This window comes from Miniopterus schreibersii (genome assembly GCF_964146895.1).
Source record: "Miniopterus schreibersii genome assembly, chromosome: 5".
Taxonomy (NCBI): domain Eukaryota; kingdom Metazoa; phylum Chordata; class Mammalia; order Chiroptera; family Miniopteridae; genus Miniopterus; species Miniopterus schreibersii.
In genome coordinates, this window is record NC_138106.1 from 78,322,823 (window position 1) to 78,340,793 (window position 17,971).

A 17,971-nucleotide genomic window follows, 5' to 3' on the forward strand; every position below is an offset into this window, starting at 1 on the left:
TATTGAAAATTTAATGGCAATCTTAGTTGCAGCTTTGCTGTAATATAAAAAGGAAGCATATTCCAATTAATCAGCAGAACCATGAAGGGAAAGGGAAATAAAGGATGGAAAGTGTTGAGTAGGAGCCTATTCTTGGCTCTGCAAAACTAGCATCAGAAGAGTTCTGGTAATTAAGCACCCAAACTATGGTCATGCATATTAAAGAAATCCTTTCAACCAGACTCACTGAGGAGAAAGGACAGAAGAAAAACAGCTCAGTGTCGAAAGAACAAGATTCTCTCATGCAAAGAGTGTTGACTTGGAGTCTACCAACCTGTTCTCGTAAGGCTGGTTCCATCCAGCCTAAAGCCAGCTTTATCTGCTGCTGCCACCAGAGCTTGTGCAAAACTGCCGCTGGCAAAGATGGAGCCATCTGAGGAGCTACCTACACTAGATCTACGACTAGAAAAGTTACGATCCTCATCAGATGCAGAGCCCCATCCATTTACCATTGAACCTAAAAACAAATGTAGTTGTCTAGTGAGTGGCAGATATTGGAGAGCTCATCTGTTTGTACACACTGTGCCAGTGAACAAACTGGCTGCCTCAACTCCTCAGTCTTTCTTGACATAAATCTGGTGTCATCATCGCTTCTTTAGCCACATGCAAGCATCATTCACGTTTTAAACATTCCTACTGTAGAAGAATGAAACTTATTTAAAACCTGAATCTGTTGGCAACACATGAACAGAGCATGTTCTACATGGCTCCTTTCTTACATTGTTAAAATTATTACATAATCATTTTCCAAAAGAGAATTGTTATATATACTTTACAATTCAGAGAAGAACACTTTTGAATGACTAAGTTATAGTGTATTTAAAGTAACCGTATCAAGGAGTCAGTTGAAGAAATAGTGTACATATATTTTGAATTTAATTTTGAACTCTAACAATAATTTGCCTGAAATCTACACTTGTACACTGTAGAAGGGCTGGAATTATTTCAAGATTTTAAAGTAAAAATTTAATTATGCAGGAAACAACAGCGAACATTCATAAACAAACAAACAAAAAAGTACAAATAACACCAGAACAAATAGACTTAGAGCATAAGAAAAATGAATCTTTGAAAAGTTCTATTAATTTCAAAGCCCAGTATGCTTTCTAATTAAGAACTTCCATTTTCTCTTTAATAATAATCTTTATTTTGGAAAGTTAACCATTATGAAGAATATCACTGGCATTAATAAGGATTCTTTGGCAAAATGCAACATGCAATAGAGGACAAAAATTAGCTTTATGTGTAAAGAGCTGCAAGATATGAATATACTGAGAAATAACTTTTATTCTTAACTTTTCATCAAGTCATTTACAATTTTATATAATTTACTTAAACTAAGCACATTGAAACCTGAATCTATTATATAATACAATTAATATTACAATAGTTATTTCAATTGATATACCATTAATTTATAACACAATAAAGTACCAAATGTTTATTCAATTTTTTTTAAAGAGAAGCACTAAAGTATTTATCAAAAACTAACTTAAGGTTTCTAAATATACCAAACGCACGTTTACATAAAAGAATGTAAAGTGAAGTGCCATAGATTTTTCTGCTTTTCTCCCATATTTAGAAGACAAAAGTATAGTCAGGAGTGTTGCCATCATGAAGCATTTGTACTAGTCAAGGTGCCAGGAAGCAATCACGAGGGTCCATGCACTTTTGAGACAGAGAAAACAGAAAACGAAGGGATTAGAAGGACCTGAGAAATTAAAAGGGTGTCAAGTGTAGCAGGAAAGGACAGAGCTCTGATTCTATTTGCCAAAAGCACAGAGATGCACTTTTTACTTTCAAACCAATTCCCTTGACACAGGCCACTGAAAGGAAGCCAAGATAACGCCAGCAGCCGAGCCTTCTCCGAGAGGACCGTTTCTGAGCTCATAATCACAAGTCAAGGACCAGCGGCCCAAAAGGAAGGGAGAAATGATGCAATAGGCTTTGCAATAGAATGTTACAGTAGATAAGAAAATATCAGAGTGATACAGTCAGTGATCACAGAAGAGTATGAAACCCTAGACCCGAGGATAGTTCTGAGACCTGCGAAAGCTCAGGCCAGTCAGTCCCTCCTATGTTGTTTTCTGTATTTCTAAATGTCTACTCAACATCTGCAAACACATCTGTGTCAGCTACTTGCAACTCACTCTCCAAACAAGCAGCTCTTTTCCTACATCTTCAATTTCGTTCCCAACGAATTTCCTTCTAGTCCCTCCATCTTCTTTATTGTCATCTGAATTAATTTTCAGAAACATTTATCACATAAGTGTGTCCCTCTATTCGCAGGCGTCCGAGTTTGCCAGAGCCACATCCAAACCCCAAATGAGGAGTGTGAGATGCTGCAGTGTCCAGCCCGGCCTCCCCTTCCAGCCCCTCCCTCTCAGGGCCTTGCAGCCCGCTGCCTCGCCCACATAGCACACACCTCTGGACTGTGACGGACTCTATTAACCACTGGCAAACTTTAAAGTCCAAGTCAATGTCATCTCTTTTATCAGCTCACCTTCAACCCTGTCTAGAAGAGAATCAATCTCTCTGCCTCCTGCGTTTTTCAAGCAGAGTTCCCACGGCAGCACATCAGATCCCTATCAATACAGCTTGTTGCACAGATCTGCTTCCTCTTCTGGACAGTGTCTCTTATTTATTCTCCTATCTCTTGTGCAGGAACCTTGCACAGTAGAAATTTCGATAAACATAGGGAATATTAAATGAAATGTCTTCAATGTTTTAATTATTCACTGTAAATGCTATATGTGATTCTACCCTATGTGTCACTTCTTATTGATAGCCTTATTTTAGCTCCAGAAAGAATGTGCTCATAAGAACTAGAAAAATTAAATAAGAAATACAATCTTAGTCAACTTTTGTCAGTTACTTAGACAATGGAGAAAGAAGTGATGCAATTACCCAAAAGAAGAAACTAAAAGATTAATTTATATGTATCTTGACTATGTTTTGATAACCTGAATATTGACATTTATTAATATCCTATTCAAGTTAAGACGATGACGCTACGTTAAGTGGCAATTCGCTTTTTCTTCGGACTTCTCTAAGAAACAGTTGTGTCTGTGTTTGTTTATTTGCTTTTTTTGGGGTCTATTTATGTTGGCTTGCTGCGTGGTTCTAGTCCGAAGGTTTAGCATTTTGACAAGTTTAGTCTCAGAGCCTGTAAACCTCAGGAAAGATCCTACCCTGCAGCTGCCGCTAAAGAAAGGCCACGCTGTGAGATCTCAAGAGGAAGTTTAGCTTGACTTTCCAAGACACCCTGTTCATCTCCCTGCGATCCTCTCTATGAGGATTTCCAGGTACAAATTTGCCAAATTGGAAGCAGAGCAACTAGGTTCCTGCCTTTGTGTCTTTGCTCTGAATTGATCTCAACTGTTAGTGCTCCTTGCCACGCCCTCAGAAATTCCACTTATTCCTGCAGTTTTCCCTGGCGTTTTGTTTCCTTCCCTGGGAAGAGAGAGCAGCACGGAAAACGTGGCTTCAAATGAGTGTTTGCGAATGTAGAAGGAGCACCAGCTACTTTTCCTTCCTTCCCTCTGAAAGAGCAAAGAAACCACATAGGTGACTTCAGAGTCGAGGGGATGTGAACCAGAGACCTGGCCATGGTGGGCAATTCACCTCCCTGTGCCTACCATACTTTCTCATTTTTCAGATTTAAACATCAAGAATGACTTAACGATTTATGTGAACTAGCACAAAAAAAGTGGAAGAAAAGGAAAACATTGATTCATGAATTAGCAAGTAAGCATTTTTGAGATCATCGTTTTTCTTTTATAAATGTTAATGTAAACATAAAAATGAAAATGACACTAGGCGAAACAGCTCAGGTGGAGCATGTGCACAAATTATAAGTAATCCATAGCAACCTGACATGTTATAGCCCCAAACATAATCAATACATATTTAAACTTTTAATGAAAAATAAATTTATGTCACATAGCGAAATTTATTTGTGTCTACATTTTCAATCTTTCCAAATTTCTCAGGTTTAAAATTGCTGAAAGGCAAAAAACACCCCTCAAATTTATTCTAGTTGTTAGAGAAGAACTGCATACAGGACATTAAGTTGTTGCTCAAATGTTAGTGAGCAGTAAAATACCATGATAAAGTGGCATCTTGCTGTGTCTCTATTACATCTCAGCACTAAAATTAATTTATGATCAGTCATCAATTCATTTACATGTCGTTTTATGCTAAATCCTTCCTTGTTGATAAATGCTTATCCTTAGATCCATTAGGCTAGAGTAAAGTCTATGCTTTATAATATGACCCTGCTAATTGTTGCATTACCATTTTTATGAGATACAAACACTGGGTATCCCCCATTTTTTTCAGCGATATTTAACCCAGAAAATCTTCCTAGTAAGTGCAATCTATCTAACAATCTATTAAGTAAAATCTTCAGCTATAAGTGTCTTTGGACAGATCAATCCAAATATTAACCTCTGCCAAATGTAGAAAAACTTGTCTAATCCTTGGAAGCCCCTCTTTCACTCAAAAATATTGAATATGCTACAATTTCCGTCTATGTTTCTCAGAGAGAAAGATAGCTGTAATACATACGGAAAGTAAAATAAGACATTAGAAAGTACTTTCCTTGGGACATTTCACACCTGTTAACTTGCTCCACTCAGACAAAAACGGAATAGATGACATCCCCCTTTTATCTGTTACATTTTGAAGTTCATATTTAATTTCTTTTATAATACATCGAAGCTGTGGAGGAAGTCTAAGAAAATGACTTCATTATTTTTAGCAATATTTCTGCCATTTCTCTAATGTTGAAATATTTTCCTAAAGTTCTTTGCAACAAAAGCAAGGAGTCAGGTCACACTTGTAAATGGCCAATTTTCTAAAAGCTGTGTGGTCCAGTAAGATGCTGAGGCTGCCAGGTTTTATTGATTTCAAAATGATCTGGTTTGGGAGTTCAAGTAAAAACCTCAAAAGACATAAAATACAGAAAATATAGAGTCACAATTTCCTTTCAGCTGCGGTATTTATGTGGGGCCCAGCGCGAAGGAAACTCTTTCTCCCTTCGACTTCCCAGCGCTCACTCTCAGCCTCACTCTCTGTGACGGAGGCCGCAGTCGGAACCTTGGCCCCAGGCTCAGGACGCTTTCCTCCTGCCTCCTCCCCGTTGCCTTCTGTTTCTTTTCTCCTGTGGTGGAGCCATTAAACTCAGGAAGCACTTACATTTGCCTCCCACCATGAAAATTATTGAAAGAAGTGCTGAAGGCTTCCCATCCTGTTACCCAAATGTGGGTTTGGCGTTTACGGAGAAATTTTTCAGGCCTACTCCTGAAGACAGAAACAATCCTATATGTGCACTTTCTAGCCAAGACAGTGTCATGTGCAGTGACCAAGGCATCTTTATACTTTCTACGACCAATTAGGCTTCAATTATAAGTGCAAAGTAAAATGAAAATGAGATTTTCTTTAAAAAAAAGTGCTGATAGAGTTAAATTTTGTTAGATTGAGTAACGATAATTGAACATAGCACTGAGTATGGGAAGAATCAATAAAAGTTTTTTTCTAAAAAAATTAATGTTTTTGATCTTGATTAAGCATATAGGGGTAAAAACTAATGTTTACAGAGATAAAATTACATGTTGTATTTATTCATATGTGGAGATGAAAGAGGGAGAGACATGTTAAAGAATGGACTGGAAAATCATTTTTCTCCTAAATGTGCCACATTCAGAGATTAGAAAAACTTGGGCGTTTTCAGAACAGGGATTATGCTAACTTATCTTTAGAGTAAGATTGATTGATTTGGAACCATCTTCTACCGCTTATCAAGTGTGTGACATTGAAAAGGGCTTTATACCCTTCGGTGACTCAATTCCTTGTCTATAAAAAGAGAACAAATAGGGAAGGGAGTGGGGGAGGTAGAAGAGGGTAATGGGAGGGGAAGTGCTGGTGGAAAGAGACTAGACTCAGTACAACATGCAGGTGAGGCGTTACAGAGCTGCGCTTGAAACCTATGTGATTAACCTTGGAACCCCGATAAATTCAGCAAGTATTTATGTATGTAGTTTATCGATTCTGAAAATAAGAGAATAAAAGTAAGGTTGTGATGATTAAATGAGTTAATATATATTAAAACTTTAGAACAGGGATCAGCAAAGTTTTTAGAAAAAGTATCAGGTACTGAGTATTTTCGGCTTTGCCTTCTCTGTCATATGGTATTTGTTTTTGATTGATTCTTTTTTCTTATAGCCTTTTAAAAATCTAAGAAACATTCTTAGCTCACTAAGGCTCACACAAAAGACCAGACCACTGATTACAAGAGTGCCTTACACTTAGTAAGGCTTATACATGTGCGAGTTATTATAACAATAATTATTATTATTAAATCTAAATTCTTAGCCAAGGGTTGGAAGAATTAGGCATTCGATAAATGTCTGTCTTGGGAATTTATAAATAATAGAACAGTTTTGCAAATACCTTTTCCATTACTGAGTTTTACAGACTGAATGTTGGTATCCCTCTAAAATTCATATGTTCAAGCCCTAACCTGTAAGGTTATGGCACTTGAAGGTGGGGCCTTTGGAGGCAATTAGGTTTAGAAGAAGTGAGGAGTGCGAGGTCATCATGATGGGACTAGTGACCTTACAGAAAGAGACCAGAGAGCTTGTTCTCTCTGCAACTGCCATTTGAGGATACAAAGGGAAGACAGCTGTCTGAAAATCATGAAGAGAGTTCTCTCTAGGAGCTCATTCTGCCATCACTTTGATGTTGGACTTCCCGGCCTCCTGAACTGTGAGAATAAATGTTTGCTGTTTAAGCCACCGAGTCCATGGTATTTTGTTACAGCAGCCTGACCAGGCTGACGCAGATGAGATATGAAACTACTGATATTTTCCATTTTTCCATTATGTTAAAATTTAAGAAGTTTCTTAGTTGTTATGAAAATATTTGAAATTAATATACTTATTTCTTTACAAATATGGGTCTATACCTTTGTTAACTGCTGATATTCCTCAATGTGGCAGCTGTTGGAATATAATATATCCAAGCAAAACTCTGAATAATTTCATGTACATGTTTAGAAGCCCACCTCTATAGTATAATTGAAATATCACTTGATTGACTCTAGAATTTCAGGGAATGGAATATCACTGTTAGTTCTAATTAATAAAAATGATCATTAGTTTCATGAATATCTCTAACAGAGAACTCAGGTGGAAGTAATGACTAATTTACTCACACCACACACAAATTTAGAACTCAGTAATTTATGGTAAGATCAGAATCCTCTCCTAAATACCTATTGCCCACCTCACTTACCACCATTAATCGAGCCTTAAGTGTCTGAAGAAAACATAAACACGTTAGACTAATATTCTTTAGCATGCGGATTTCTATAATATTTGGTCCTTACGTACATTTACCTCGGGGTCATCGCCACACACACTCACACTCTAACACACTCACCACCCTAATGACACTCAAACACACCTACACACACTCACATGCACATTTTACATATAATCCCAAGCCCTATCTACATACTCACACACACACATGCATCTATACACACTCACACTCTCTACACACACATACTATTTTGAGAAAATATATTTACTTTTCTATTTAACTTATACTATACTTGTACCACAGAAAGTAAATTAAATCTTTGATCACATGTTCTACATAAAGTTATTATTGTAGAGCCAAAAAGAAAGAAAGATGAAAGAAACAAGAAAGGTTCCTATTCGGCTAATTTTGTGTAGCTTTTGACTTCTTTTACTAAACAGATGTATTGTTCGTTGAACAAATTCATCACAGAACTCATACCTAAACACCCAGAAGTTTTTATATATGGCCGTAATTAAGCAGTGGATTCAGTAGATTCAAGTAGGAAAACAGACTGCTTTCTTAGCAATAAAAGTTTCATTTGGAATGAACAGTATACTAAGCTACAAGAAGAAACACAAGTTGTTTTTAACTGCAGTCACATTAGATAGTCTAACACGTTACTAACAGGTGAGTATGTAAAAGTGAAAATGTCACTCTCCTGATTTATAGGTATATTTATCATCTTTGAAATTATAATATTTAATAAAAGAACTACATGGGCTACAGCTCACTTTTTTGTATTATTATTGCAATTCTCCACCTCATTCCTAACGGCAAAGAGTTCAGTGTCATTAGTGAGATATGCAAAAACATGCAGAACTTTACCCTGAAGGAGATCATGGTAGAAATTCAGGCAAATGGGTTGAACATAACAGTGTACTAATAAGTTAGCTCTCAGGATTCACAGACTTAAACTTGTGCTCTGCCACCTTCAGCTAGATCTGGATTTCAAATCCCAGCTGTATATCTGCGGCTCCTAAATTTTCATTAGCCTAGCAAGCAGACAGCCCCCAGGTAAGAAGAAGAACTGAACTGTGGGCTGATGCGTCACACATTCTGTCATTCAGGAAGGGATGCGGAGGGGACATCTAGGCACTCACGCTTCTCCATCACGTCAGAACGCAGACTTCATCAAGGTTCTTTGAACTCTAACACATAATGCAAAACCTGTGCAAACTGGGAAGCTGCTGGTGTGAAAACAAATGAAATGGGACTGTGATGCAATGCCTCCGATGAAGGACAGCATCAAGGTAAAGGCAGAAACGGGTAGTTTTCTGAGAAGACACAATGACATGCAGAGGCAAACTTACATTTTTAGGAGTTATGTCTTTACGGTCATGCAAGAGGCGTGTGTGTGGAAGGGGGGGGCAAGAATGGATAGAAAGACTGAATGTTTACTTTTTTCCATAGTCATTGTGTATGTATTAGAATTTAAATTTTCCCAATAAAATGTGATAAATTCAAACCCTTAGAAATAAGTTGCAGTACTGAGGTGCTCCTGCTGGAGCCCCAGCTGCAGCCTTCCACTCAGTGAAGGGAAGAGGGAGCCAGAGGGTAGACGGACACCTTTCTTGGGAGAGAAGCAGTTATTGGACCCAACACTATGAAATGCATAAGCGTGTGGTTTATCTCGCTCTCCAGTTTCTCCACTCTTTTAAAAATAATACCTGTGCAACCTTAGAAATACTTATTCTGAAGAGTTGCTTATTTTCATCAATGAATGATTTTACAGAGTAAAATATCAAGGAGGGTGTTAAGATTGCATTCACTTTGTACTTTTGTTGTCCCTGTTAATACAAAATAGATCATTTCTAAAAGTCAAGGTTTTTATATAATAGACTTGGTTCTCCAGTGCAGTGAACTTTTCATGAAAGCCCTGGATATAATTGAGTTTTCTTTCATGTCTTTAAAGCTTTTTAAAATTCATGAAATTTTCTTATCATTTTTGCAGCAAAGCAAAAATGTTTCCAAATCCTTTTTGAGTTTTGTGTTTAATATTAACCCATTTAAAATGTTACAGAGATAGATGGAGTGGAATAAATCTTACATAAGAAAGAATTCGATTTTTGATGCATTTTAGTGCTACAAATAGGCCAGTTATTCCTATTGAATCCGTTCTGTTACCTGTCACAGAGCTGTCCAGATTGTCCATACTGGATCCGGGTGTCTGCTCTAGCACTCTCAGGGGCCTGGGCGTCTCTAAAGTCTCCTCCTCTTCATCAGCATCATCATCATCTGGAACATCTGTTTCCAAGTCAGAAATCAAGGTTCCGGACATGTAACCTAATGGTGGAACCGGGGGCTGCGGAGGTTGATTATTGCTTTGAATGTGCCTAGAATTTAAATGGAGAAAAAATAAATTTGTTAACATCCCATAAAATTCTCTTCTTGTGTTCCATTGATTATTTTGAGGCTCACAGTCCTTTCTTACATTTCAGCAGAGTCAATGGTCTACGTACACACGACTTGCAAAAAAGCAACACCTGCAACCTGTACTATCACACTCTTCAGGTGGCATTTATGGGATGACACACAGGGAAAAAGAAGGCAGATCCAGCACTGTTTAGTATAAATAAATCTTCCAAAGGAGAATAGAAATATTTGTCACAAATAACTGTTTAAAGCTGACTGTGCTTTGGTTCAAAAAGAATATAATAATTTTGTTCCCAGCTTTGTATCAAAGTTCTACTCAACCTGTGTAACCTATGTGACCTTCTGACCCTCAGGAACAGAAGATGTCACATTAAGGCCCGGTACCAATGCCCCTGGCCCCAACCACAAGCTTTGCCCTACAAAGCTTTCTTCTTGCATGATCCTCCAAGAATCAGGCTGACACCTGTTTTACTTTTAAACTGGTTTAGGGTACGAATGAGGACTTTGTGTTGTAGCTACTTATTTGTGCCTCTGTGTCACCCACCGAAGTCTTAGACTCCAGAAGGCAGAAGAGACTCATCTCAGCACCCCGAGCTCAGCACATACGGTGCTCAATAAACCCTTTGCAATGGAGAGTGACTTTATCCCAACCTTGTGAAGCAGATAGAACTCTCTTTTAGAATTTACTAAAGCGAAGTTAAATTTAAATGACTTGCTTCAAATCATGTGGTTAGTAAAATAGAGAGCCGGACACTGGGGTTCCCTCAGTTCACTTTGCACATATTTAAGAGTTTTTTCTAAGCAGTAAAATGCCAAACAAAAACACATTTCATTTCTTATCCTCATTAAAGAGTGAATATACCACATGTTTGGCCACATTAAGCATTTTGTGTGTTTTTTTGCTTTGAAACAAAGTATTTAAAAAAACCTCTGCTATTTAAGGAAATGGGAAACAAGTGATATATAAATTTTTACTGTTAGTTTTTTATTTAAAGATACAAGATCATTTTTCTTTAATTTTTGCATTGTGAGGAAAAATATTTCACTCTTCTAGAGTTAATATTCCTCTCGCAAACGCATTCTTGAATTTGTAGCTAACCCCAATGTTAACAAGATTCTAGGTCTTTCAATTAAAAACAAACACCACCTAATATATTAACTCCGGGAGCTACCTCAATATCATCAGGCCCACATCTTTAATTGAACAGATTGGGAATGTGAGGCCCCATGGTTATTAGTTCCTTAACTACTCTGACAAAAGTCTTGAGTGTGGATGACTACACCTTGCTGGAAGAGTGGCCTCGAATGCTGTTTGTGGATCAAAGATGAAGTGAGCCAAGTGATGAACAAGTGACTATAAGGTGATGTTTACACACATGACTCCCCCTCTAAGGGTGGGCCCCTTGGCTCTGGGAAGGACCAGACAGACCAACCCTCTATCCTACATCACTATTGACACCTTTTGATGGAACGGAGGTACATTGAGGGGTGAACAATACTCCCTGAGTTTGGCAGAATTGGGAGATACACTGAAATACGGAAAGAACTCATGTAACATTTTTAAACATCTCCTCCTGGCAGGCACTGTGCTGTTCACTTCAGGGGCCAACATGAGCAGAGTCCCTGGAGTTGAAGCCTGGGGGTTACTACTTTGTAAACGTTTCTCCTGGGGTGTTGATGTGCAGCCCAGATGGGGAGGTGCTTCCACTCCAGAAGGGCAAGTCCTGGGTGAGCACCTGGCATCTCATATCCCTGCCCAGGAGTCAGCAATGACATTCCGGAGGATTGTTGGCTTGAAGAAGCTAGATTCTTTACAAAGTACAATATAAGTGCAAACTCATTTAATTCTCACAAAAGCTGTGATGTGTATTAATAAGCTTGTCCTTGCCTAAAGAGAAGGTAGGCCTTTGCCTTGTGCTCTGGGAAGGTAATTTCTAAGCACTAGCATGTTCTGTCTGATAAAAATGTCTTTGTTCCTTGGAGGCCTTAGGCTCCTCCAGAAAGTCTATCAATGAGACTTATGGTAGGGTCTTCGAGTCACAAGGGGTCAGCTGGCCGTCTGGAGGGGCTGGCGATCCAGGTCAGCCATGCAGGTGGTCAGCATGTCTGTGTGACAGAGCCCAATAAAGACTGAACCCCAGGGCTCATGCGAGCTTCTCTGGTGGGCAATGCTCCTTCATATTGGTGCACACTGTTGCCAGGAAAGGAATGCTCTCCCTGACTCCCCTGGGAGGACAACTGGAAGTTCTGTCTTTGCAACTGTCCGGGACTCTATCCCATGCATCTTTTCTTGGCTAACTTTACTCCGCATATTTTCATTATAATACACTGTAACCCAGTGTAAGAGCTTCCTGTGAGCTCTGTGGTCTTTCTAGTGAACTCCTGAACCAGAGAATATTCTTGGGGACTTATATATGAACCAATTACTATGACCAACATCATTTACAAACAGGGAACTGAAGCCCAGAAATGTTAGATAAGTTGCCCAGCGTCACACAGCTAGTAAATAGTGGCCATGGTGGTGGCCCCAGCCTGGCTACCCCCAGTGAAAACCACACTAAGCCATCAGAATATCCGGAATAGGGCCTAGGTATCGATATATGTAAGGCTGTCCAGGTGATTCCAAAATTCAGTCGGATTTGAGAACCCTGAGCTAGAACCTGTGCTTTAAGTAACTAAACTACAGAGCTTCAGAAGTTAACTTGAAGGAAATCTTCTGGCTTGTAAAGCAGCTGGCTTCAACTTAAAAGAGGGGTGTTTTATAAAGCAGTCTGATACAAAATAACACTTTAAAAATAGATAGTGTTTAATCTTTGCAAAAAAACCCATCTAATTGAGAAAAATATTCAAGAATATCTAAATCTAAGAAAAGAGACTGTTTCTAATAAGCTTTAAGTGAAATTCCTGGTTTTAGTACCTCTTTGTATATTTAACTGTGTTTTTAAAATAAATAGTTCCTTAATACAGTGAATAAAATGTATCTTATCAACTTATCCCAGTAGCCAAAACTATCAAAAAGAAGCAAATACTCTATCATAAGAATGTACTCTAACTTCAAGCACAAGGTATAAATCAAAAAGAGATAATCAAAGATATATCATCAAGATGTAATTTTTAGGAGTCAGACTTTTATGTTACTATTTGGGAGAAGAGAGAGCAAATGAGAAAAATAACTGTACAAAATAATGAGGATTGGTCCCAGTTGTATTGCTGTCATATTTTCCCAGGACACTAAGTAGATTTCCATTTATACCTTCTGCAGGTTTATAGATTTATTAGAAAGAAAGCAATCGGGATTTGTAATTCATTCTGTGTTTTTAAATGCATTTACTGTTACTAATATTGTAATTTTTCCTTTCTCATTTAATTCGGCCCAAAGAAGGTCTTTTAATAACTGACACTGACCATAGGTGATTTACAGAAGCTTACTTTTATATATTCACAACCACGTGCAGAATTAATTATAGACACTTGAAAGAATCTGAGAGGAGACTTTTATCATGGTGTTGGAAGTGAGTCCAAGGATAAGCTAATTGAAGTTAAACTATAAATTAGAAAATACTCTGCTGTAGCCAAAAGCACTTCAGCCTGAAATTCAACAGATCTAACTTCTTGCTCCGCTCACTCTACCCAGCTCTGTGACTTTGGTCATATTATTTAGCATCTCTTTGGTCAATTCCTCATCTAGATAATTAAAAAGTTGCACAAAGGCCTTTCTAACCCCAGCTGTACAGTTCCATGAGACCCTTGGGACTTTAACGCGAAAGAACGTTTCCTTCCTCCATGTTTCGAAAGCCCGGGTCCCCCGGCCTGCTGAGGGCATTACCATGTTTGCTTTGCTATGTCAAACTGGTAGGCCCTGGTCAGCTCGTCCAGGTGAGCCTGCAGCATGGGCTGCACCTCCTCGCGTGGGGAGGGCGTGAGCGTTGCTGTGGACTGCTGCCCGAAGGAGATGGCGGGAGACGAGGCCACGCCTCGGACGGGAGGTGTCGGGACGCGCTCGTCGTCTTCTTCCAGCTCATCTTCCATGCCCTGGTGCAAGTAGGTTTGTACCGGCAACGGCGGGCACCAGCTGTCGCTGTCATAGCTGAAATTAAATGAGACCAAAAAAGCACGTTAGAATATTCACACGTGCACACGCGCAATTATACTGGCCGTAAGCAACCACCACAGTGGTAACAAGGGTATCTGAACGGTTCACTCAGTTTATCTCCTCCCGATTTCCAGTTATCAGTGTTGCCACCGTAAATCTCCTGGCTGTTCCCTTAATTTCTAATCATAATTACATCTGCTATCTCCATATCTCAATTTATTCTTAAAGGATCTTATTACCTAATTGTTACCCCACAGTTATAAAAGGCAATAACTTCCCAACAAAGTTACTCATGTGGAAAAAACAAACTGCTAATTAAAGACGATTAAATAATTGAGTGCTTGCACATTTAACTACTTTCTTCCGTTCATCCTCTTGTACCAAGAGAATATGCCGATATTGATCATCTGAGAAGTGCTTGAGAAATTTATTTATTCTTGTTCTAGATCTATGCCAACCTTTCAATCCATATGACATGTTAATTATTACGATTTTGTGCTGCAAAAGTATTCAATAGTCCTTTGATTCTCTTAATTTTCTTAGTAGAAACTCATGCCTCCTTATATTTCAACACCTAACAGCTATAAAACAGAAGTTCAAAACCTAACCCTATAAAATGTATATTTGAAAGAAAAATAACATATTTTAAAACAGCATGTTTTTAGGGACTCTGGTCAGAGAATTATAAAATTAACTCTAAAAGTTTTCCTTGTGACACAAAATCAGTAGTATTTCTGTTTACATCTCTTCTGTAGTACTATTATTTTCATAAATCAAATAGACCTTAATGTTCTTTTAAAAAGAGACATAAGATAAGATGACCGATACTAGATATAATTTTCCTACGCCTTCAACCTTAAATACTTTCCAAATCTTTCTTTTACATCTGGCTGCTTCCTCCACATCAGAGATCAGTCTCCTTTGGGTGTGAACTGTCCCACTGGGTCTCCTAGTCTTTGGAGATGTCACCTTCATGTCTTCTACACAAGCAAACAGATTATATTTCTAGAATCTTCATCCACATCACACTCATGCTTTAAATTATTCAGTGATTATCGCTAATATGAGAAAAAAGTTCAAATGCATTAGCAGGACCTAAACAACCCTCTCCATCTGATCAGCTTATTGTAATAGTTTAATTTCCACGACACCAGCCTACTCGGTACTTTGTCTAAACTATAAACTGGTATATGACTATTCTCCAACCATCTACCTGTAAGCTCCAGCTGTTCCTTCAAGGTTCAATTCAAACGTGAGCTTTGTGAAGCTTTCTCGGCCCCTCATATGGCATTGATCATAACTCCCTAATACTCATAGTGTGGCATTCCCCAAGGTATATTGAGATTATTTGTTTCATGTCTTTTTCCCCACTATGCTGTGAGATTCTTAAACTCAAGAACTCTCTAATTCCCAACTCCGCATTTCCAGCACTGATTACAGTGTCTTGCGTATGGAAGGCCTTCATGAAAGAAACTGAAAAGAGGGTGAGCTACACAGACGTGTGCACCTCGTCTTTAGCTCCCTTACTAGTGCTAATTCGAAAATGTCCAGAAGATTCTGGAATATTTGCCCTTAAGTGTCTTTTCACTTATTTTGTTTAAAACGGAATTTATCAAAAAGCCTACACAGAGGTTTACTTATCAAGCAATGAAAGGACATAAGGAACATTAAATGCATATCACGAAGCGAAAGAAGCAAGTCTGAAAAGGCTGCACACTCTATGATTCCAACCGTATGACATTCTAGAAAAGGCAAAACTATGGAGACAGCAAGGAGTTCAGTGGTTGCCACAGGTTAAGGGGAAGGAGAGAGGAACAAGCAGAGCACAGGACTTTTAGGGCAGTGAAGCTACTCCGTATGCTACCATGATGGGGAAGAGATGTCACTGCACATTTGTTCAAAGCCACGAATGTGCAACACCCAGAGTGAATCCTAATGGGTGATAATAATGCATCAAGGTAAGTTCATCACCTTAACAAATGTACCACTTTGGTGCAAGACACTGATAGTAGCAGAGGCTCTGCAAAGGGGCGGGGGCAGGGAGTACATGAACAATCTGTGTTTTTTGTTCCATTTCACTGTTAATCTAAAACTGATCTAAAAAACAAAGTGTATTATAAAACCTGAATTTATCATCCTTTCACTCAACAGTCATGAGCCAGGTGACAGGCTTTATGCACAGAGCAAGGAATCCAACGGGGCAGACCGATATCAAGCAAATAATCAGCAATATTGAATACTTAGGAAGAAGAGAGCAGGGAGGCTGGAACTAGGCTTGCGGTTGGGCAAGGCTAGCTGACCACTGGAAAAGAAGATGTTCTAAGTAACACATGTGCTGGTCTGGAGAAAGAGAAAAGGGAAAGTATTTGGGGAACTCAAATAGTTCTCTGACAGGCAAGAGCTGACAGGTGAAGGTTGGCCCCCGATGGGCAGGAGAGGGAGAGAAGAGCCGGGTCGCAGGGCCTCATCAGCTCCGATGGGGAGTTTGGACTTCTGCCTGTGGGTGATGGATAGCTACTGAGAGGTCCTTCACCGGGAATGAGATCACCTTTGGCTGCTCAGTTTTCCTCTCTTGTTGAAGCTACCTGAGTAATCCTCTGTCTCAATGTGTTGCAAACTGAAGACTTTGTCTCAGAAGCCCTGATTGGAATATCTGTTCAGAAATATCATCTATATTTTAGTATAATCAAGCACACTTTAATATGTTGCAAAAATTTTCCCACCTACTAGGAAATACATCGGTTAAAGTTGTATTCCCATTGACCGACAACTTAAAAACAACCTGGCTGAGGAAATCTATTGCTCTAAAACAATGCCACTGTTCCTGTTTGAAGAAAAAATTCTGGTGAGTGAAAAGTCTCTAACCCACTGTTCCATTTGGATTTCTTGCTTGTAGTTTCCCCACCCTCTAATGAATCCTGTGCACCACTTCAGAACTGGTCTATAAAAACCGAATTGTTTGAATAAAATATTCACTGCTCTTCATTCTTCTGCCTGTTAAATGTCTAAGTCTCAACCTACCTTTTCAGGTGATTTGTTTGGTGTTTGTTTTGTTTTGTTTTTGATTTTCAGCCTTTCAACAAGAATCTCTTGCTCAAAATAAATTGGTTTATTTTCTTCTTTCTTTTGTACTTTTCCATCCTGGTACACTAGTTTAAAGAATTTAACTTATTTCAAATAAACTGCACTCCTCCAATTTCACCTTCCTTAATCTTAAAAACCCTTCAAGCTCCAGGATAAATCCTGTGTCTTTTATAAAGATTTCCTTCATGTGGCCAACTAGCACTGATATATTACTTTCTAAACTTGCACTGACAATATTTTTGCACATTTACTTGAAAATTGATTACAGATTGTCTTAGGCCATGCCCAATGCTGGATTCTTTAACTATTGTCTAACTTATTTTAGTATTTAAACTTTCACACATTAAGAGTATCTTTTTCTCAAGTATATTTATGCAACATTGAAGTTATGACACTGAATTATTCCTGTTTGGCCACTGTTGACATAATGCCTTAAAAACTCTAGGTGATAAACATATTTATTGATTTGAAAAATACATAAATTGCTTCATTAATAAAAAATGCTTAGGTCCTGGCTGGGTAGCTCAGTTGGTTGGAGCACCATCCCATGCACCAGAAAGGTCACGGGTTCAATTCCCAGTCAGGGTACATACCTGGATTGCAGGTTCAATCCTGATCGGGGTGTGTACAGGAGGCAACCAATGGATGTTTCTCACATCGATGTTTCTCTCTGTCTCTGTCTCTCTCTCTCTCAAATCAATAAAAACATATCTTCAGATGAGCATTAAAACTATAATAACAAATAAACAAACAAACAAATAAAAATATAAATGCTTAGGTTTCTTTTCTATTTTTATCGTCACCCAAGGATATGTTTAGAGAGAGGAAGAGAGAGAGAGAGAACATAAGCAAAGCTGAGTCAAGTCCATGGATTCATATCTGCCAGTGGTTTGTGCAAGATGTAGAAAACAGAGACAGAGGGAATAAAAGAAAGACTAGAGAGGAAGAACATAAGAGGAGAGATGAAGGAAACCTGGGCAGGGAGCAGGTGGCATGGTGGGGTCATTAGCTGCT

General features: G+C 38.6%; 1 protein-coding gene across 12 annotated transcripts in view; it reads right to left on the reverse strand.

Annotated features, from left to right (window-relative positions):
- Positions 1 to 17,971, reverse strand: part of ROBO2 (roundabout guidance receptor 2) — a 556,155-nt gene that overhangs the window by 15,741 nt on the left and 522,443 nt on the right. For 10 of the 12 annotated variants that reach the window (XM_081138222.1, XM_081138229.1, XM_081138230.1 and 7 more), the window contains 2 exons: positions 13,607 to 13,867; positions 9,532 to 9,740 (listed from right to left, as the gene is read on the reverse strand). In XM_081138222.1, the coding sequence (XP_080994348.1) occupies positions 9,532 to 9,740; positions 13,607 to 13,867 (470 nt within the window). Of the gene's footprint in view, positions 1 to 313; positions 497 to 9,531; positions 9,741 to 13,606; positions 13,868 to 17,971 lie in introns of all 12 variants that reach the window. The other 2 variants (XM_081138224.1, XM_081138220.1) reach the window with 1 other exon arrangement.